This window comes from Cryptotermes secundus, unplaced genomic scaffold, assembly GCF_002891405.2.
Source record: "Cryptotermes secundus unplaced genomic scaffold, Csec_1.0 scaffold743, whole genome shotgun sequence".
In the NCBI taxonomy this organism is placed as follows: Eukaryota; Metazoa; Arthropoda; class Insecta; order Blattodea; family Kalotermitidae; genus Cryptotermes; species Cryptotermes secundus.
Window position 1 is genome coordinate 665,928 of NW_019745093.1, and position 23,580 is coordinate 689,507.

The 23,580-nt window shown below is 44.4% G+C and overlaps 1 protein-coding gene across 1 annotated transcript in view; it reads left to right on the top strand.

Annotated features, from left to right (window-relative positions):
- Positions 1-23,580, top strand: part of LOC111874964 (leucine-rich repeat-containing G-protein coupled receptor 5) — a 203,534-nt gene that overhangs the window by 146,149 nt on the left and 33,805 nt on the right. Inside the window, exons 4-6 of the mRNA XM_023870871.2 lie at positions 1,372-1,443; positions 10,297-10,440; positions 11,632-11,703. Coding sequence (XP_023726639.1) covers positions 1,372-1,443; positions 10,297-10,440; positions 11,632-11,703 — 288 coding nt within the window. The remainder of the gene's footprint in view (positions 1-1,371; positions 1,444-10,296; positions 10,441-11,631; positions 11,704-23,580) is intronic.

Below are 23,580 nucleotides of genomic sequence, written 5' to 3' on the forward strand. Positions count from 1 at the left end.
TTTTTTTTTCAATTTACCTAATGTTCAAATGTCTGCAGCCACATGATCACGCTGGTTCCTCGCTCTCGGATTTTTCTATCCTGAAGATGGAGGCGATACATTCCTCCGAAACGTCGGCTTACACAATATCTACATGGTGACACATCCCAGAAGACGGCATTCTTCATAGTCACCGCCGTGAAACCCTCAGTTCTTACATACACACTGTAGTTTATACGAGCTCTCAGTATGGCGTCCAGTGGTGAGATGAATTGGAAAGGATTTGACAGGAAGTGGTCATGGATATCCCAGAAATTGCATGAAGGGACTGAGGAAAACGACGAAGACCCTCAGTCAGGGTAGCCGGTGTCCGTGATTCGAAACGAACAGGAGTTCAGAGCGTCACCCTACGCTTGCCCGCTCGGTTTTTGCTGGCAACATAATGGATCAATTTATTTCAATGTTTATTCGCAGTTTGTAGGTCTATATCCGGCCCAGCGTGTGAGAATGAAGATTCCCGTGTCTTCATGAGAGCAAACATGACTTGACAGCGGCTATTTTTATACGCTGAGCGGCGAATTGCGCGCCGGGCACATCCTCGCAATGCATATACAAACTGACAGGCTCGCTTTTGTTCTGTATTTCTATCGCTTCGGATTGCAGTCATGTAAAGTTGAAGAGTTTTTACTTTCTCATGCGAGGAACAACAGGAACTGGTGATAGTAAAAACAGTTCTGACTGATTCGTATGTTTTCAGCCCCCTGAACACGAAAAACTATTTTTTAATGTCATCTTGTAGCACGAGGTAGCGTAGTTGGTTGAGGCACTGTGCTACAAGCCGGAAGATCGCGGGTTCGATTCCCTATGAGGTGGATTTTTTTCAATTGACCTAATCCTTCCAGCCACACTATGGCCCAGGGGTCCACTCCCCGAATATATCATCATAACTTGGTGCTTAATTAAACACAGGACAGCAATACACATAAAAGGTAAAGGTATCCCTGTAACAGGCGGTGGAAGCCCATAGAGTCTTGAGACGTCGAGGCTCCCATATTTCCTAAACAATCGGCTCATAGATGGAGGTGAGGTTGTGAACCTTACGCTCCGGCCTCTCGTAACTCCCAGGAAGATTCCTGGTACTCATTTCTGTTACAAACTGAGTCGACCCCAGGGCCATAGTGCGGCTGGAAGGATTAGGTAACTTGGTAAATGCAATGGCCTCGTCGGGAATCATACCCGCGACCTTCCGGCTTGCAGAATAGTTCCTGAACCAACTACGCTACCGCGTGGCCCCCAACATTGCACGCTTGTTTACGTTTATATATATATAAGTGTTAAGTTTAAATTACTTTGAATAGTTTGTACTGATGTGCTGTTCGTCTTTCCCATCAGGTCCCTGCAGAACTGTGGCCTGAGAGACGTTCCCGCCCACACGCTGCACTCCCTACATCGCCTCACGTCCCTGTAAGTAAGAGATCTTATTGTCTGTCTCAAACATATCGGAGGTGACGTCATACGTTGTGTAGGCAACCTTACGGAAGAAAAGTCCTTATGTTCAACAGGATTTTCTGTATTACTGTTTTGAAGGGTTCTCTCTTCTGGGATATAACACCGTGTAGTCCTTTGAAAGTCAACCGACGTTTTGAAAGAAAATTTGTCTTACATCTTAAGGGTTGAAGAATAATCCAAATAAGAAACCAGCATGGAGCAGGTATCGAACAGAGCTTGATTTTCAACAGATAGAGCTCATAGTCTACATGGCGATTTTGTTTCTCATCTTAAGTTGAAAAAAGAATCTAGTAACTTACCCATTGGCCGCGCCATAGCACAAGCAGTTAGTCGGTGGCTTCCCGATCCCGAGTTTGGTCACATGGGATTTGTGGTGGACAAATTGGCGCTGGGGCAGGTTTTCTCCGAGTACTTCGGTTTCCCCTGCCCATTTTCGTTCCACCAATTGCTCCACAATCACCCTCACGTATCATCTGGGGCTGGTACAATAGGCCAGAAGTGGCCGCAGTACAAGGGACTTAGTCCCACCCCACTAGCAATAAAAAAAAACTTCCCAATGGTGACGTAACGAGCTACGTCACTGCCTGATGGTTACGCACCGTCACAATGTTTCGGACACTGTAGCATCCTCTGTAACATAGCATTTTAACGTCCATCCTGAATAACACTACAGATTGAATGTTGCGGGTTGTAGACTGAGAGGTGCATGCTGAAGAACATGTGTCCTATTGTTTCTACTGCAGAATTCTGTACACCTCGAGAACAGTTGCAAAACCCGCGCCTGTAAAACTGCTTAACAAAGAGCTCCATATTCCCCTCGCCGAATATTATTAAAGTGATCAAATCATGCAGGATGGGATGAGAATGTAGCACGCGTGCAGAATGTGGATGCTCCCATAGCCGTCAGACAGTAAAATGAGGTCATGAGTCGGCGGGTGGGAGTCGGAACCAAGAATAGCTGTACTGGCGAGGACCAGCAGAAATTTACTTCTCAACCAGGTGGAGCATCAGAAGGAGAAAGATTACTTGGGAGTCCTAATTGTAGATGAGAACGCATCTGAAGAATACCATCTTCTGGGATGTGGCGCCGTGTTAAACTTGTTTGAACCGACGTTTCGGAGGAACATATTACATCCATCTTCAGGGTAGAAAAATCCTCTGCTCACGCTGGTTCCTCGCTCGCGGATTTTCTACCTTGAAGATGGAGGTGATACGTTCCTCCGAAACGTCGGTTCACACAAGATCTACATGGCGCCACAGCCCAGAAGATGGCATTCTTCATAGTCACCGCCGTAAAAAAAGAAGTCAAATCTTACGAGAAAACATCTGTCTCAGCTTAGAGACTTGCGGGAGGCTGCCATTGAACCCGTAATGGACTGTCTGGGCTCGTCAAACGCTACGAGTTTCATGACTAGATGAACAATTGTTAGCTTCTCCATGACTCTACTAAGGTACAGGGTCGCTTGATTTGCTGTGCAGTAGACAGGATATGAAAGTTCTGATAGACTTCTGAATATATACGTGTAGATCTCTAGGCTTGAACGTGTAAGGAGATGAATTGTCTTGGTATATTTAAATGCTATGGTCTGTCCGAAATATCTTTCGAGTTACGTCGCACCTTGAGCAGCCAACCTTTCGGAAGAAAACTCCCATGTTCTCAACATCTCTCCTAGGCTCGTGACTCTTCTGGTTCCAATCGCATTTTGAAAACAGAACCTACTAATTTTCCACCGAACTGACAGGTGTAGTGGTCCTCTGGACTCGTATTCGCGAGTCTCTTAGATCAAATCTCAACCGAGACACCGGGTCTCCTGTCCTGTTTTCTTGAAATTCCTCAGTCCCTCTAAGTGCCGGGATAGTACCACGACTGCTTCCAAATTATTTCCAATTCATCCATCATCCTTCCATTCGGCGCATATTTGCTCAAAGCAAGAACTGTGAAGCCAGAGAAACAGCCATTGCTAGTAAACGGCTCTGAAACAACATTCGTTTCCGCGGAAACGGATACACATAAAACAAGAGTGCTTCTGTTGGAAACGGTGTTTTGTACGGTAGTCCGTGTCGAGGAGTTATAAGGAAGACGATTGAGGCAACCGAGTCAGTTCTGTACGGGAAAGAGGAAGTTCGGAGGGAGCCGCAGTTCAGAGAGGACTTGAGCGCGTGAAGGTGAAGAATCTCCACTGTTGGAAGCCGTTGCCAGGGAACAGCTGGTGAAGACACAGCAGGTTGGAAAAGACTTAGCGGATGCTGTGGTGATTAGCGATGGCGCTGTAAATGTTTGTAGTTCCGAGTCGTGTGTATAAGTGCTCAGTAAATCCAATATCCAATCCAAAACCCCATCGAGGGTGACTCATGCACGTGACAATATAACCTAGCCACTGACAGCATTAATTTTCTAATTCTATGTAATGATCTATGTTAATATGTGAAGATGGCGCATCTTCGTAGATGGTCTGGACATAGTATAGGTACACTTGACGAGAATGGCCCGGGCCTCTGTGCACCGTAGAAGTGTCTTGTTGGAGACATCGTAGCTTGTCATTTCTAGCTCTAAAAAATAAAGGATTCCCATTTATCTGTTGTTATTTTTCAGCTCATACTTCGCTGACATTTCATCACAGATTGTAATTCCACCCCCCACTTCCCCATCCCTCTTTTTCTTTCGCCATTCTCCCTGTTACTTACACTTTACTTCGCTACATGTCTCCCAGAACACTGCGTCATTCACTGGCAGGAACTAGCCAAGTTCTCTCTGTGTTGCGCACCTCTCTCGTCGCTGTTCTAACCGCTTCAGAGCTCGACGCGCTTCGCAGTTGCCATGTTTTGATTCCGAACGGGAAAATGGCGGCACAATAGAAGCCTTTTCGGACAAATTCGTGTACTTTTGCGGCCACTCAGTCTAACAATAGGCATAAAGAAACTGAGAAATCTGTCACGTAGCAGAACGTAACTTCCTGAGCATGTGGACTGGGGGACAGACGTTATGGCATTTAGGCTGCGTCATACCCGGCCATATTGCGTCTCATTTTTTTCTTCTTATTCTTACCGATCGTTAGTCTGTATCCATTCTGTTCTTGTATTTTGCGGGTCTCAGGATCATATCTCGGAAACCAACTATCCCACCTGAATTTCTCCGTAATGTAGGCCGTACATCTGCATGCGTCAAGACATATCTGCGACATGACGCTAAGAAAGGAGCACAGTTGAAACGAATGAGATTATGAAAACCGCCGCACACCGGTCTGAGTCATGTTGCTGACGAATCACGAATGAAGCAAAATTGCGTCCTCTGTCTCGTGTCTTGATGCTTGTCTTGACGCAGTTGGTGTGCGACCGCTCTTATTTTCTCTGTACCTCCGGGATAGCTCAGTAAGAACATTGGCTAGGCTACGGGTTGTAGGCCCTAGGAATCGGGCTTCGATTCTCGGCAGCGTGAGATGTCGAGACCGGCCGTATTTCTTTCTCGCCTTCTCGGCCTACCCTTCCACCCTGAAAATGGAGGCAGTATTTCCCTCCGACACGTCGGCAAATTTCTACCAGACTACACGGCGTTACATCCCAGATGTAACTACTCTTCACAGAATTTTATTACAGAAGAAGACGTAATTAGTAAGCTTCGAGGTTGTCGTTACGGTGAAAATGTCTTGTGGGATGTGACGCCGTGTAGTCTGGTAGATATTAAGTCTGCTTATCAATTTTCAGAACAGAGGCAGCAAGTTCTTCCGAAATAAATATCTACCAAACTACACGACGTCACGTCCTAGTAGAAGACAGTGACTTTCGTGACATACTTTAAAATGACGACAAATATGGATGTTGTTTTCGTTCATACTCGACTGATGCATTTCCACAGACTTTGCGTCTGTTCTATCTTTCCCAGTTTTTATTTGGAAACTTGTGGAACTTTGTTATAGTTTCTTCTATAACTGAAATATCCACGTCACAGTGTTTTTGTTCCAAAAGTTCTGCGTACTTGCGAACTGGGTTAAAGTGATAACGAGTTGGTGGGATAAGACAGCCCTGATTATCTGACTGTGAACTGGAATGCCCCTAATACATAGGGCGAGCCTGCCCATTGTCGTGACCCACTCTGTTCCGTGATACGGCCGACTAAATTCGCCACGAAACTAGGTGTACCTTGTAGGCTCGCTACCTAGTGCGCCCGCTATGCTGAGTGAGGTTTTTAGTGGTCTTCCTTACTCTTTTCAGTCATACCGGGACAATACCTCAAATTAAGTCACGACCATCTCCTTCCAAATACTTTCCTATTCAGTATTCATCTGTCATTCTACCATTCGACGCCATAGACACTGAGTGAAAGCAAATTAAATGTAGACCTACAATTTGTTAGCACTACTCCATGTATGCTCATAATATACATGTAGTTTAATGTTATCCTCCAGTTTGTACAAATATATTCCTAGTGGCTCCCCTCAGTTCGGGTTTCCTGTCAAAAATCTTGTATGCATTTTTTACAACGCCCATATGCCGGACGCCTTCCATAGTCCCTCATCTCATGCTCTTTGGCTTGATTGTATCGGGAAAATTTGGCGAAGGGAACAGGGTATTGGTAGTGTAGTTTGTTGAGGCACTACGGTACAAGCCGGAAGGTCGCGGGTTCGATTCCCGATGAGGTCATTCGATCTACAATTGACCTAATCCTTCCAGTCGCAGTACGGCCCTGATGTCGACTCAACCTCTAACAGAAATGAGTGCCTGGGATGTTACTGGTGCTAAAGGGCGGCCAGCGCGTGAGGTTAACAGTCTCACCGCCATCTGTGAACAGATTGTCCAGAAAATGTGGGAGCCTCGGCGTCTCACAGTCGTGTCAGCCTCCACAGCTTGTCGCAGGGATACCTTTACTTTTTTTATTGTTTCCTAATGTAATTCAGTTCAGTTCCTTTATTGAAGTGCTTGCTAACAGCGAGTGGCCTATAACAGGCGAGCATTGAAATTGTAAAAATAATAATAATAATCTAGAGGTAGCTTTTCACGGTAGAGGTCGATACTGTAATACCGACTGAATCATTGTCGTTGATTGATGTCATCGTCTGGTTCTGTCATAAGTAACTGAGATTAATTGTTTCAATGGAAATAATGTTTACATGACGCGGAAGATGTCTTGTGGTGCGAACACTTCTCGGGAAAGAGTGTGATATCCGTGTGAGGGCAACAGTGACGTCAGGGCCCTTACGTGACACATTGTATTCGTTCGGCTGGACACAGTCATCCCCCGACACCAGCCCCTTCTGTGTACGTTGTCGGGCCCAGAGATTCTGGCGTCCAGCACAAGAAGTGAGCCGGGGGGGGGGACACGGCCCCCGGCTTGCTTTATTGGCTCTAGTCTCTCTTGTTCATTCTCAGCCTGACACCGTCGTCAGCAGCAAGGAGTATAGAGCGTCAAACGATAAGATGTTTAGTGAATAATGCATTGCGAAGGATGAGGAAGGAGACGGGATGATTATTGAATAATGCATGGCAGAGGATGAGGAAGGAGACGGGATGATTATTGAATAGTGGCTAGGAAAGGATGAAGGTAGTAGGATTATTACTAAACACTGGAATTATAAAATTACTTTGAATGAACACGGTGCTCAGTGAATTGGATGTATTGCACGCCTCACACTATGTTTGAAATATCCTTTTTAGTATTACCCTTCCCTCCCACGTGGTTTCTTTGTTTCAGGTATCTCCGCTAGAATTTTATGTCCCTTTTTGAGCTCTCCCAGTGCGTGCTACATGTGCTGAAAATCTCATTCTTTTTTAATTTATTACTGTAATAATATTTTGTGAACAATACGAATTATGAAGTTCCTGATTATGTAATTTTCTAGGTCCTCTAATTGCTCCCACCTCTTAGGTTCAAATATTCTCCCGTTTCCAAAAATCCTCTTGAGTCTAGCGTGATATGTGGATTTCTCTGTATAAGAAAATTACATGAATTAGTATTGATATTTTTTGCGTCTGTCTCAGTGCCACGCCGAACTAGAATTGATTCGCTTGAGACGGGAGCATCGCCAGTTGAAAGAATTTAATATCTTCAGCCCCCGTCGCTGTCTGCAACTTGTGCAACACGACGCAAGATACAAAGCATACGATTCTGATTGTTTAGATCGTACATTAATTCTCTCGTCTTTCAAAGCAGATATTTCAGAGGAGAGAAAATTCTCGTAAACGTTTTTTCGAACAAAGGAATAGCTCCGCTTAGAGCTCTTAATGGCCTGCTGTGTTTGTACTTTCCGTAATCCAGTGTGTGACGTAAGATCACGTGGCCTCTCTGGTTCCGTAAGACGGCATGGAAAGAAATATTGTTTTATCTTCATGTTCCCTGTCTCACTGTTCTCCTTTTTCTGTCTCTTCCTTCAGTCTCATTTGCTCCTTCTATTCGCCCTTTATCCTTTTTCGCGCCTCTCTTCATCGTCTTTTTGGCCACCGCTTCCATTCTTTCTTTCTTCTCCATTTTTGCTTTGTACTCGTATTTATGTTATTCTCTTCCTGTTCCCTCTTCCATCTTCTGATCCTTATTCCAGCCAGCACAATATTCAAATTGCAGTATTCAGAGTTAAATCTGGTAGATGGTTACTAATGTTTCGGAGTAACATTTTGCCTCCTTCATCAGGGTGAAAGTTATCTGAGGCAGTGTGTTGCTCCGAAATGTTGTATCCACGTACCGCCTTACAGCACGGCCACAATATGATTCGTCACCTTCGTGAAAACTTCATGTGTCACATTGCACACTTAATGTCGTCGTAAATTTAAGAGCGGTCTTTGAAATAGCCGTCTATACATTAAAGTCAAATTCGTTATGACAGTGTAGAAGGTTGCAGATTTTCTCTTCAAATTCTCTTTCCAAAGAAAAATAAATCGAAAATGATATTTTTTCAAAATTCAAATGGTTATCTAAATATTCTGACTTTTTAACATTTGCGAGCACCCGAGCAGGTTGTCGCAGCGGTAACGCTCCAGACTTGCATTCGGGAGGTCCCCGGGTCAAGTCTCGGAGAGGACACGAACTATTCTCACGTAGTCATTGTTTTCCTCTGTCTCTACAGGCAAATACTAGAGATGGTAAAGGTAAAGTAAAAAAGTGAAATTGTCCCTGTGCTTAACTAATTAAACGCTACACAATGAAGGCGTATGGGGGAGTTTGTGTATAAATCCACATTTTCTTGACCTCGACACTACTTGGAGGTGAGTAGTCAGCTTCACGCCCCGGCCGCTTAACCCCAGGGAAAGAGCCCCCTATATCCACTGGATAGGAGGTTGGGTGGACCCCAGAACCGGTCTGGACGACGTGGAGAAGAAAAAATTCTTGACCCTACCGGGAATCGAACTCCGACCTTTTGGTCGTCCAACCCGTAGCCAGTCGCTATACCTACTATGCTCTCTGATTAAATCAGGACCACTTCCTTCCACATCCTTTTCAATTCATTAATCATTCCGCCGTTCTACGCTATGTAATCTCCATTCTAAAAACATAACAGAACGGACAAAAAGAATGACATGATAACATCCGCTACCTATTACTAACAAATTGTTACGCTACGTTATGTTGTTTGCAGTTGTGAACAGGCTCTCGTTCTATACGTCGGCTCTTTGGATTGAAAAAGAGAAGAGAAAACGCAACAGGCAATTGACATGCCGAACAGACTTGTGGGAATTCCTATCTTCAGCTGGGTGTGTGCGGTTTAATTTGTTTGAGGAGCGTTTTACAGCTTGAGAGGACAAACGTCAGACTCATGCTCCCGTCCTGTGCGTGGCTTCTCTTCTGAACAGCTCCCAGATTAATCATGTAATAACTGGAATCATGAAATATTCCGAAAATGATTTCCTACGCTACACCTCAACCCATCCTGTCGACGTGTTAATGTAACACGAACGTTTCTAAGAAGTGTCTTCTCGTCTGTAAAATTGTTCGGTCTAAAAGCATATTTGACAATCCTTGATCGCCAGATGTGACGCAGATCGTGACGTCGTCCTGAGAAATTTACTGGCTTCCACTGAACGACTCGCTTTGAGGAGCTACAGAATTAATAGTTATATAAAAACCACGCGGTAGCGTAGTTGGTTGAGGCACTACGCTACAAGACAGAATGTCGCGAGTTCGATTCGCGATGAGGTCACTGGATACTTTTTAGTTGACCTAATGCTTCCAGGTGCACTATGGCCCAAGGGTCGACTCAGCCTCTAACAGAAATGAGTACCAGGAATCTTCCTGGAGGTAAAGGGCGGCCGGCGCATAAGGCTGACAACCTCACCGCCATCTGTGAGCCGATTGTTAGAGAATGTGGGAGCCTCAACATCTCACAACTCTATGGGCCTCCACAGCCCGTTATAGCTTTTTTTTATAAAAAGTTAAATATGTCCCTGTTCTTGAATAACTAAGCATTACGCCATGAAGACGTACGGGGGAGTGGATTTATAGATCCACGCATTCTTGACCTCAGCAGTAATTGGAGGTTAGTGGTCAGCTTCATGCCCCGGCCTCTGTACCCATTGGATAGGCGGCTGGGTGGACCCCGGACGCGGTCTGGACGATGTGGAGAGGACAAAAATATCGCCCCTACCGGGACTCGAACTCTGACCCCTCAGCCAACCAGCCCGTAGCCAGTCTCTACAGACATAAATAACAGCATTCAATGTTTGGGGCCCACCGAGCCTGCTATGCGGGGGGTACAGCGGCCGGGGAGTGAAACTGACAGCTTACTTCCACGTAATTCAGAGGATAAGAATACTTGGAGCTGTATCTCCAGACCCCCCTTACTTTCTTGTGACGTTTAGCTTAACGGTGACGTGTTTGTGTTACAGGAATTTGGACCAGAACTCGATAGAGACGATTGATCCTTCCACTTTCAAGGGACTTCGTGTTCTGAGGAACCTCCGATTGGACAGCAACAAACTGAGTGGCGTCCCGACGCAAGCCTTGGCGCCCCTGAGAGTGCTGGAAATACTGTGAGTGCTCCTTCGCTTTTCGAAACAAAGGCCACTCGAGGTCTGAGGTTCATAATTATCAGTGTTTCCTAGGAACCTGCTGTCTCCATCTTCAGGACAAATTGTTCTTCTACACTGAAGATGAAGGCTCCGAAAAGTTTGCAAATATCTACCAGAATACGCGACTTCACACCCCACAAGTCAGTAATATTCATCATCAGTGGTGTTTAGCGCATTTTCATTTGTTATTAAATTTCACGTCATTGTCATCATCATCATCATTATCTAAGTTCTAGTGTCAGGACAAGACCACTGCATATGAATCCTGAGATGGTTTGAGTCTGCCTCATCATGACTTTCGTGCTTTAGGTTTTCAATGGAAGTGCTGAAAACGAGGACTTACAATGCCATTAGAGGTATCAGTACCATAGTTTGAGAACCCTGCACTAGACTGAAATTGAAGGGTTATGCCTTCTTCGATGTGATACCGTGCACTTTGATAGACGTCTACCAGCGTTTCGAAGGAACGTACTACCTCCATTTTCAGGGTTACGTAATAAGTACAGGGTGTAGACAAGTAAACAGCGATAATATTGTGACGTATCGACCCATTGCTAGGCAACGGGTCGCTAAACACATTCCCGCGACAACGAATACTTCTATTTCTAAGCAACGGCGCGGTAAACATGCCTTCGCAACAGTAGAGGAAGAGGTGTTTTCTGTGGGACCGCCTCGAGGCTATTTAAGTAGTCCATTCGTAAATGAGGAGTCAGTTTGAGTGGAGAATTGGGTCGAGTTATGGAGGGTCGGCAGGTGCAGAGTGATTGAACAAGAAATGGCAAGAGGACTTCATAGTGGTTTGAAGTGATAGTTCCTGTGAAAAAACCGTTGCCAGGACACGGACACCGTGTCCTAGTGATGTGTGAAGTGGGTAGATTGTCGGTAGCGCTATAATTGATTGTAATTAAGAGTGATTGTAAAAGAAGGTGTCAGTAAATCCAGTCATCCAATCCGGAACCCGTTATTGTCAGTTACGGAACCCCGGACACATAGTACCATGATGATGGAAGCAATACGTTCCTCCGAAACACCGTTAAGTATATTTCAGATTACGTAATATCACACCCCAAAAGATAAAGCCTTGAAAATCGCCGCTGAGAGAGCCCCAAGAGAGTGAGGTTTGACTGTATTCGGTTTTTCTCTCTTCTGCAGGAACTTGGGAAACAACCTGCTGACGTCACTCCCGATGGCTGGCTTCCCCCATCTCCCGAACCTACTAATCTTGTAAGTACAGGCGTTCAACACGTCACAGACACACATGCAACGTCATATTGGCAGCTTGCGTCATGTTGCGTGGATAAATAGACACGCATGCACAACTTGCATTCTTTTCGCGTTATTTGTTAAATAAGGTCGCCATTTACAGGCCCTCTATTATCTGAGCATGCGCATTTGTTAATATTGCACTGCAGCATCCGTTGCACTGTGTATTTGCACTTCTCACCGTCCCTGTGCAATTTCAGAAGCATTCGTCTCTTTCTGTTATTCGAACACTACATGTTTCGGGCTCAACTGGCTGCCATCATCAGGTGTAAAAGTTGTAAAGGAAACTGCTGCCCCCTTTGCATTTTAAATGTGTGATCCACTTATAAAATATTTTAAAACTCTTTTTAATGTATCATGCCCTGATTATTTTGTTGTGTGTATATTTTGTTGGTGTGTTCTTTTCTTTTTGTGCTGTAAGTAGCTGTGGATTTTAATACATCAAAGAAGTTTCACAGGGACTAAGAAATGTGAGCGCATATTTAGCGTAAACTTATATTATTAACCTACCGAAACCCAGTGTTTTTTGTTTAATTGCTAGTGGGGTCCCTAAGTCCCTTGTACTGCGGCCACTTCTGGCCTATTGTACCAGCCCAAGATGATAGGTGAGGGTGATTGTGGAGCAACTGGTGGAACGAATATGGGCAGGGGAAACCGAAGTACTCGGAGAAAACCTGCCCCAGCGTCACTTTGTCCAGCACAAATCCCACTTGACCAGACCCGGGATCGAACCCGGGCCGCCGCGGTAGGAAGCCAGTGACTAACCGCTTGAGCTATGGCGCGGCCTAACCCAGTGGTTACTGTATGTACCACCTGCTTTAACACACTAAAACTCTGCATTCTGCCCACACAGTGTATTTACTAGGGTTGGAACTTTAATAGTGGTAACACTGCTGTAGAGACGCCATGCAACGGAACCAAATAATGTCGCTTATACCACATGTTAGTTACATACCTGCCTTACCTCAGAGCAAATGGACTCTCCCTTCCCACGCGCATGCGCAGTGACGAGAAGAACAGAGCCTCGTGTTAGCTGGCGGTCTAATGTAGTGTTGTCATGATGTTTTCGAAACAGGAACAACGGAGTTGAATAAAGATTGAATGTGCCAGAGGCCGTACAGCACGGCAGTGTCATCAAGGTCTTCAAGAGGCTTGCGGGGAATCTGCATTGCCTTACAGAACAGTGGCAAGGTGGTAAAAGCCTTCAACGAGGGAAGACAAAATGTGGCACACATTCGTCGGCCAGATCGTCCTAATGTCAGTGAAGAAGTTTATGCTCTTTCCGCGTTACTGGAGTGTGATCGACGCCATACATTTCGTGAGCTGGCCCGAGAGACAGGATTAGCGCATACGACTGTGCTTCACATTCTGAAGGAACGCCTGGGCGTGAGAAAAATTGCATCACGATGGGTTCCACATGATTTGACGGAAATGCAGAAATGGCTACGATACGACGCTGCTTGTAACCACTTGGAGCGCTATGAGCGCGAAGGAGAGGCTTCCTTACGCCGTATCATTACGCTGGATGAGACATGGTCCAAATCGCACGAGCCACAAATGAAAGGCCGATCGAACGAAAATCAAAAGTTCGTCAGAATGTGAAAGTTATGGTGATTGTCGTGTACGACTCTGATGGTGTTATCCTAACGCGTACCGTTCCCCGACAGCAGACCGTATTACTGTTCGTTTCTGGAACACAGCCTGCGACCAGCTTTGAGAAAGAAGCGGCGACACTTTCTGCAGAACCCACCCATCATTTTGCAGGACAATGCTCGGCCGCATGCAGCACAAGCTGTGGCTGATTTGTTCGGTCGATGGGGCTGGGAAGTGCTGTACCATCCACCATACTCCCCGGACTTAAGCCCTTGTGACTTCGACTTGATTCCTAAGATGAAGGAACCACTTCGTGGCATTCGCTTCAGAACTGTTCCAGAGATTCTTCAGGCAGTAGACGGCTCCATTCGAACTATCAACACAACAGGCGCTTCTAAAGGTTTCCTACGACTTCCACATCGCTGGCAACGGGTTGTACACAATGCTGGTGACTACACTGAAGGAGAGTAAAACTTCGAAAAATGCATCTATTTTGTATCAATTGTAAATAAATAGTTGCTACTACTAAAGTTCTAACTCTCATATGTGTTCCGTATGGTTCTCACAGTAAACAGCGGTTGGTAGTTGTCATGGAGACGCAACGCGTTGCCTGTGAGGTACAGACTGAATTTTTCAGTGTAATTTGGAAGAACTTGATTGTGCAGTAAACATTATTAGGGTGATCAAATCAAAAAGAATGAGATTGGCGAGACATGTAGAACGGATGGAAGCGTTCAGAAATGCATACAAAATCTTTATCGGAAAATCATGAAGAATAATATGGTTTTTAAACAATAGGATGTGAGTATGTGGACTGGATTCAACTGGCTCAGGACAAGGACCATTGGTTAGCTCTTGTGAACGCTGTAATGAAATTTCAGGTTCCTTAGAAGCCGGGGAATCTCTTTGAGTAGTTGAGCGACTGTTAGCTTCTCAAGAAAGACTCTGCCCAATGAACTTAGTATGCACACACTCTCATCTTGGTTGGGTGTGCGCATGCGTGCCCAAACAGCGGAGCAAGGCACGTATTTGCTTCCCTACTTGGAGTCTAAGCACTTGGACAAACATTCCAGGATACATACGGGCTTATCACTTCGTGGGCGAAGTTTTCTTGCAAGCATTCAGCCCTTCAGGTACAAGTGAATTGAATTTCGGTAAGGGCAAAAATCTTAAGGCCACCAGACTCAACTACTATATCAAAGAAGCAAGTTTCCTGATCCACTAAGTGCCGAAGTGTTATGTAAATATGATTTTTAAATAATTACTTTCAGTTGAAGTGATTAGAATACGGGCTGGGCATTGAGGAGTCCCGGAATTCGATTCTCGGCAGAGGAAAATAAATGTCTTCCTTATCCACGGTGTTCATACCGAACCTGAGGTCCACCCAGCCTCCTGTGGAATGGATTCCATGGACTCTTTCCTCGGAATAAAACGACCAGAGCGTTAAGCTGACAGCTTACCTCAGTCTCGTGCTAAAATTAAGAACGCGTGGAGCTATAGATCCACTCCTTCCATACGTTTTTACGATATGCTGCTAAATTAAGCAAAAAGATAACTTAATCTCTATTCTGTGTACACTTCTGTTTCTTACATTTGACATCTGCAAGATTCTGTCACGTGACTGAGTGACCACAGACGGGGCCTGGATTGGTAATTTGGTTTATTGAACGCTTACAGAACGTAACTACAGCACACTTAAAGTCTTTTCAGTCTTCATTAGCCGTTACCTGGTAGCGGCTTCCAACGGCGGACGATCTCCTTCCTCTGGATTCTCGAATTCTCTCCGGCCTCAGCTACCAGCTTCTCACTTCTCACAACTGCAACTCTCGACTGACTCAACTCTAAGTCAAAGTTATGTTACGTTACGACCGACGGTCAGTCGGCCAGTCTGTCTTGGTGTCAAGCCCCATCTGGGGCCCAATGGAACATGTTGAACTTTCCTCGTAAATCGTACATTACCGATGTGAACAGCAAAATTTGCAGGCGGATTCAGAGATTGAAGAATGCGATCGCTTGTCATTTGTAGCTTCACTCCCCGACCGCTTTACCTCGGAGGGAAAGAATCCTGGTACCCATTGGATAGGAGGCTGGGTTAGAGTTACGGCATTGACCCTACATTTTATTATAGTTGATGTTTTTTTAACGACGCTGTCAGTAACACAGACTACACAATGTTAAATGGTAACTGGACGCTAATTTCTTGGGAAGCCTGTAGTTGCTCAACTGTACTAAACACATTCAGAGCACTTTATGGAACCCAAAGGTTTATAACAGTATTCGTAAAGGCCTCTCACTTATACGTGTCCTGAGCCAGATGAATCCAATCCACATCCTGTCATCCCTTTAGTAGTAATTTATGATCGGATGATAGTGAATAATAAATTGGAAAGGATGTAACCGGAAGCTGACGTAGTATCCCGGTATTCTGGAGCATCTGAGAGAAACCATGAAACCCATAGGCAGGATAGTCGTTGGAACTCCATGATAACGATTCTTGTGGTCACCCACCGACTGATGGTTTCAGACCTAGAAGGGACAGTTTCGTGCGGGGGGGGGGGCAGGGAGGAAGGGAATAAGAAAAAGTAGATTGCGTATAGGATGAAGAACAGAAGAACGCAATAAGAGACGAAAGGAGAACAAGAAGATGCAGAGATGAGAAGAATGGTAGGTGAATAATAAAAATAAGTAGCACAGGATAAAGAGTAAGAAGTGAAAAAGATAATGGGGATAGGGTAGGAAGGAAATGAGCCCAAATAGTGACATAGCGGTAATATTTTAGATTCGTAATCGGGAGGTGCTGGGTTCGAATCTCGCTCGAGGCATAGGATGTCGTGACTGAATTAATTTTTGTGATTTTCCTCAGTCCCTCTAGGCAAATTTGTGGATTAGTGCCTCAAATTAGGCTATGACCGTGAGTTTTCCAGATCCTATCATTCGGCGCTAGGCATTCAGAGATTCTGACAGAGTCGTAATTTAAGAAGAAAGAAAGAAAAAGAGAGGACTATGAGAGGAAATGAGGATGAAGTTCAGAATACGAGGCACTTTTGTTGTTACGCCAATTCGATGTCCATATTTTGATAACATCGCTCCACAAAAACAGATTTGGGTCTCGAAATGTTAACGCTTTATCATTATTGGTTCAGAACGTGTTTACAGCGCTTAATAACTGTCATACGACTCTACATAATTATTTTGCATTAAGGTTTTCTTTATACGCGTTTTAATTATCCGCGGTTTTATGCGAGGTGCGTCATTTCCTATCCGTGACGTCGCTAGAAGCTGCCGCCGCGCATGTCCAGTGAGCTGCGTGCGCATTGCCCTTCTTTCGATTCCTACCCCCACTCCGCTGTGTGCAATGTTCGTTCAGTGCCCTTTCCGTTTTTACGCGCTTTAGATATACGCGGCTATTTACAGGGGGACACAACCGTGTATATGAGACTCAGCTGCTTTTCTTATGACCCAGACTGTATAACGTGTACAGTCCGTTTATCTCCGATCATATTCTGAATCTTAAACTTGCGTGCCAAAGTTTTAAGTACTCTAATATGGCGTCCATTATCGCGCAGAAATCCAATGTAACAAGACGCCTGTCTTAGTGTTGCGTGTTTGGGGTCACGTGGAGAACCTTGCACCCCCCCCCCCTTCCGGGTGACGAAGGCGGATGGGTACAACTACAAGTGTTGTATATCACATGAGGCAGTAAGGGAAGTAAGTGGTTGTAAATCTAATTGTCACAGCTCTTAAGACGGTTATGCTTTGTCCAGAGCTTCTTTGCGGGAACGTCGTGTTCAACTATGGTTCACATCGTACTGTAGCGCGAGATGGGGGGGGGGGNACGGCTCGGTAAACACGTTCCCGTTGCTAAACAGCAGATTCTTAATAATTCAACAGTCGGACTAGAACAGTGAAATAGCTGTGTTTTCTGTGTGGTCCGTGCCGAGATGTTATAAGCAAGGGACAAGTTTAGACCCATTTGTGTACGGGAGGCGGTGTAGAGTGGACTTAAGCCGGAGGCAGCCGCCTACCCACGCTGATTCTTCTACCTTGAAGATGGAGGTGATGCATTCCTCCGAAACGTCGGTTCACACAAGATCTACACGGCGTCACATTCTTCATGGACACCGCTGTGAAAACATTAAATCTTACACAATAATGAACCTTCGGGTTCCATAGAATGCAGGGAGAGAATCGAACCGCTTTTGTCTTCAGAACTCTAGTAACCAACCGTATTGGCAAAAAGTATCAGAATTATTCATAAATGTTCGTTTTCTGTTCTCCTGTTTTCTTCAGCAAACATCCGTCATCCGAGCGCTGCTGCACCCAGATGTCGGTCGCCGTCCATATTTGCAATTCTGATACGTTTTATGGTTCCTGTTCTAGGAGCCGCAAGGATAGGCCGCAACAGATGTTTTCTTGCCATGAGACTGGGTCGCAGCTTCTCATGATCTTCGGTTTATCTGTCTCTCCTTTATCGTGTCACTTCGCCACCGCCATCCAGTGTTGTCTGAACTCGTGGCGCTAAACCTACAGAATCGTCTTTGGAAGGTTTCGGGACACCCACCGCCTATCCTGAGATTTATCGTCCCTTCAAGCAAATGCCATAGTAATAACCACGACTAGGCAACGACCGTTTCCTTGCAAACCATTAACTGAACAGGTTGTAAAGGTAACGCTGTAGTGTTGTATTCCGGAGGTGTTTGGTTTGAATCTCGGCCCCAACCCCGTCTATCCTGACTGAAACTTTGCGGTTTTACTCAGTCTCACCGGGTAGATACCTTCAGTTAAGTATAGATATTATGTTTTTTGACATTGCCCATTGTCTTTATCTGAAAACCGTCCTGTTTATTTTTCGAAACACGTTTCGGATACTGGTTTCTGTCTCCGTCTTCAGGTAAAACCTACTCTGCTTGTTCTAATCGATAGAGTTAGTCCCTATTTCCGGACCCAGACGATGGGTAATGTCCAAGAACATAATGCTTGTACTAATGTACCATCGTTACAAACCTGTAGATCTTGCCTCAGTTAAGACTTTCCTTTCCGAACTTTTGCCATTTCATCACTCGTCCGTCCTACCGTTCGAAGCTGCTCCCCTATAATCTATATACCGACAGCGTCATAAAGTAAATAGCAGAAAATAAAATTGTGTGAAGTGGTCATATATTGCCTATAAGTTTTATTTTTAGCTCTGGAAAGTAATTTTAACTTCTAGAGGGAAGGAAGTAATAAGAGTCTGGAGGAATTTTCATGATGGGAAGTTTTATGCTTTTGTAATTCTCAAGAAATATGATTCTGTCTTCACGGTATGGTTCTTACTTAGGTACAGAATAGCTTCATCATTTTAGGCGTCTTCGTAAGCACTAACTCGGTCTCTGACATTAAGGGAGGAACATAGACTGAGGGTGTTGAGAATATTTGGACCGAAGAGGGATGAAGTGAGGGGAGGTTGGAGAAAACTGCATAATGAGGAGCTTCGTAACTTGTACTCTTCTCAAAGTATAATTAGAATGATCAAGTAAAGGAAGATTAGGTGGGAAGGGCATGTAGCACAAATGGGGAGAAGAGAAATGCATGTAGGATATTGATGGGAAAGCCAAAAGGAAAGAGATCACTAGGAAGTCCAAGACGTAGGTGGGTGGATAATATTAAAATGGATCTTAGAGAGATGGTATGAGATGATATGGATTGTATTGATCTGGCTCAGAATAAGGACCAGTGGAGGGCTCTTGTGAACACAGTAATGAACCTTCGGGTTCCATAAAATGCTGGAAAGTTATTGAGTGGCTGCACAACTGGAGGCTTCTGAAGAGGGGCTCAACTCCATGAGTGAGTGAATTCCTAAGAATTAGGAGTGCATATCAAGTCTGTCCGTTCGTACTGAACAACTTGAGAACCGTTGGACAGATTTTCGTGAAAATTTGATGTTGGAGAATTGTCCTCAAACATCCTCAGCAAATATTCTACCCTTCAGTCTAAATATTTATCCTACGTCCTGTGAATCTGCCTTTTATTCAGCTTTATCCTTACTTTCTTGATATACTGTTGAAGGGAACCCCTCGTAAATGCACAGAGAGATCTTCGAGACAACTGTACAGTGACGTAGTAAAACTTAACAATGCCAGCGCCTCACTTGTCAACAAAACCAATTGTAATCCAGGTCTCGTCAAATGCGCTCGTCTGTTTTAATGGGAAACGTTAGAACATGTAACTTTATTCTGACATTCATTTGAAATCAAGTGCAGTTCCTCCTGCACCGATCTCAGGTTGCCCCAAGCAGTAACGCTTCTGACTTATACTCGCAAAGTATCCGGTTCGATTCTCGGTCTGGACTCAGAGAGTGCTAAAATTGTTCACAGTTTTTCTCCGTCACTTCTACGAAATATCGAATATAACCTCAAATAACGCCATGACATCCTTTCGAAATTAATTAGTCGTTAATCCCCAAGATTCAGTGAAATTGGTGTCTCCCCCGTAACCTCTATCTGCCGGTCACGGTAGCCGAGCGGTCTAAGGCATGCACTGTCTTCGCTCGCTCGGAAGCCGGGATCGTGGGTTCGGATCTGTTTCCTGTGAGGTACGAACTGAATTCTTATATATTATTCTTATACACTGCCGGTCACAGTAGCCGAGCGGTCTAAGGCATGCACTGTCTTCGCTCGCTCGGAAGCCGGGATCGTGGGTTCGGATCTGTTTCCTGTGAGGTACGAACTGAATTCTTATATATTATTCTTATACATTGCCAGTCACGGTAGCCGAGCGGTCTAAGGCATGAACTGTCTTCGCTCGCTCGGAAGCCGAGATCGTGGGTTCGAATCCCACACAAGGCATGGATGTTTGGTATGTGTATGTGTTTGTTCTGTGTTTAGGTAGAGGCCTTGCGACGAGCTGATCACTCGTCCAAGGAGTTCTACCGTCTGTGAAAAATGATCATGAAACTGAAAAATCAGAGGCGAGGGCCCAAACTGGCTCTAGAGCCCTTGTGGACCGGCCACTTTTTCAGTTTCTTAATCTATGCACAGACGGTAGGACTCCTTGGGCGGGGAATCGGCCCGTCGCAAGGCCTCTCACACCCAGAACAACACAAGCAGAATAAACGCACACAGACATGCATACCTTGAGTGAGATTCAAACCCACGATCCCAGTGTTCGAGCGGGCGAAGGCGGTTCATGCCTTAGACCGCGCGACCACTGTGGCCGGCAAAGGCACAGTCAAACAACGCTGTGTTTCCAGCAAAGTAGGAGGGATCGCAAACTGGAGGAAGTGGCACAAACCGGCTAGGCAGGCCCTTGCTCAGTGTTTTTAATTACGCAGAGCTGCGAAGATTTTCTTATTTGACGGGGTATTGCGTGGTTTATAATTATCCATGTATGACCTCCATATGAATCACCCTGTATTATAATTATTCTTTTAGGATCTCCGTATGAATCACCCTGTATTATATTGAATCCTACTGTGCGCTGAACTACTATAGACGTATATATAAAATGGACAATGCATATAACACTGTTCCCTTCAGGCCTGCAGGACTATGGGTTCATAAAGTTGCGATATATCGCCCTCATATGAACTAACAGCTCAGCAACCTCAACAAATAGCACAAGTATAGACCAGGAAATGGACAGTTCGTGTATGAACTTTGACCTTAGAAAGCTATACTATTAGTTTAAGTGGTTTCAGCTATTAAGAATTTCATACTGTGCGCTGGGGCCGATAATGGTGATGTGAACGGGGTCAACAAACGTCTGGGGCCAACCGTATGCCCCATTAAATTCATAAATCTTTACCGTACTGTCTGTAAGTTCCAGTTAACATCTATAAATCACGCTATAATGCACAGATGAAAAAGAAAATTGGCCAGTATATACCTTGGTAGATATTAAGATAATTTGGTTACAGAAAATGACAGGAGGAATTGTAGGAATTCTAGAAATGGCGCCGACCTGTCAAGCAGACACCAAAGCGCAAAATGTTGCCAGATTTTTTTTTTATTCGTCAGTTATTACCTTATGATGGCTTACTTTGGGTTTCATCTGACATAAAAAGAAACACAAATGGTATACAGTATTTTTTCAAAACTCTTTGGCTCTCTAAGTTCATCAGCAAACACATTTAGGCCCCCTGCCATTAAGATGCACGCAGAAATGACTGTAAAGCTCCATATATTCTTTTATTTCGCGTGTTATTTTACGACACGTTGTTCAAACCTCTTGGGGTTTGACGTCACATAATCTGAGATGAATTCTCTGGTGTTTCGGAGAACAAATTGCCTTCATCTTAAGGATCAAAGAGGAGAGTGGCTCAGCTTGACTTCGACTCTGAAGACTCTGAATTTCCTCCGAAATCAATTATACCAAAATAGACGGCGTCACAGCCCAGAAGTCAGTTATGTCCATAGTAATGTCAGAACCACAAACCCCAGATCACTTATGAAACTGCGGTCTGTCCCAAATGTTTGAACTTAGCCACATTTTCCAGTGATTTTTTTGGTGGGGGGCTACCTCTGTATCTAGTGTAACACGATACTTTCGCAGCTGCGCCATGGTTGGCAATTTTGAATAACGTATGTATGTACGAAAACAACACAGATTTCGTGCATTCTTCATGTTATTCTATATTACATAGTATATAAATAATATCTTTAAAGAAATATAAATTGTTAAATCTGTCATTTAAAATATATGTAATATATTATATTGTATATAATATATTAATTACATTTCAGAGGCGGCTCGTGTTACCGTATAGTAATGTGACTGTACGAAATATCTTGGAATAGTTGAAATAACAATTGCTCTTAAACAATCAAGGATATTGTTTTTAATTAATGTTGCCGTTGAGATTAAAGGAGTGGTATGTAGTTAATTTTCAAGTTTACCAGTGATGCATTTGTTTGTTTTTAACTGAAAGTACTAACGAAAAGGAAAGTATTCACACTGCTAGGGAACGGATTGTTAATAAGAAATTACACGCAGCCGTTACTGAGTAACGCCTTCGTAAATACGTTCCCACAGAAACGGTTGGAGTACAACAATGAACGGTGTTTTCTACGTGGTACGTGCCGAAATGTTATAACCGAGGCGGGTTTTGAAATCTCTGGTCGTGTTCCTCAATGCGCCTGGCTCAAAGACGAACTGATTGGCGGTAAAACGCCAGTCGTAAAGTAACCCTGACTCTGACTCTAACTTTTGAGTTCGTCAGATCCGTAAGGGAGTCTGTGAAGCGAAGGCAGTCGGTACAGTTGAGAACGGAAGCTGAAGAATCTTCATTGTTAAGATCCGTTACTAGGAAACGACTAGTGACAGCAGATCAGAAAAGACTTAGCGTGTGCTGTAGCGATTTGTAAAATGCGAGTTAGCGATAGTGTTGTAGTTACTTGTAGTTACGACCAGTAAGTGGTCAATAAATCTATTCACCAATCCATACACCGTCGATGATCGTACAGGTTCCAAACGTCGAAAATTTCGATCTTTATGAAGGAAAAATTCTTGCTCGTAGTGACATCTGTTGACAGTTCATCAGAACTATGGTGGGGAAACATTTTAAGGGGCACTCTCTCCTTACATTTGAAATTGTTATGGAGTTTCTATATATGTTTGTGTATATATGTATACTATATGGGGCACGCGGTAGCGTAGTTGGTTGAGGCACTATGCTACAAGCCGGAAGGTCGCGGGTTCGAGTCCCGATGAGGTGGATTTTTTCGGCTGACCTAATCCTTGCAGCCGCACTATGGCCCTGGGGTCGACTCAGCCTCTAACAGAAATAAGTACCAGGAATCTTACTGGGGGTAAAGGGCAGCCGGAGCATAAGGCTGACAACCTCACGGCCATCTGTGAGTCGATTGTATAGAAAATGTGGGAGCCTCGACGTTTCACAGCCCTATGGGCCTCCACGGCCTCTTACAGGGGCAGTTTTACCTTTATATGCACTGTATATCACTTATCCATGGAATAAGTTAGCACTTTAAGATGATATGCTCTTTCTAGTGCAGAATGTATCATAAGTAATGTCTGCTCATAAATTACGGACTTGATTACTATGATACTTATTGTATACCAACATAAGATAACGTAATGGTTTCGGTTTAAATTAAACCCAGAGTAAACCATAGACTTCTTACTAGTTCGCTTAAATTTTATAAGCAAAGCTTATCTTTGCTGACCTGAAAGCTTTGTATGTCCGTTGGCTTGACTGTATACTGTACGGTGTTAGAACATAACACACGAGGCGCAGTTTGCAGTTGCTAG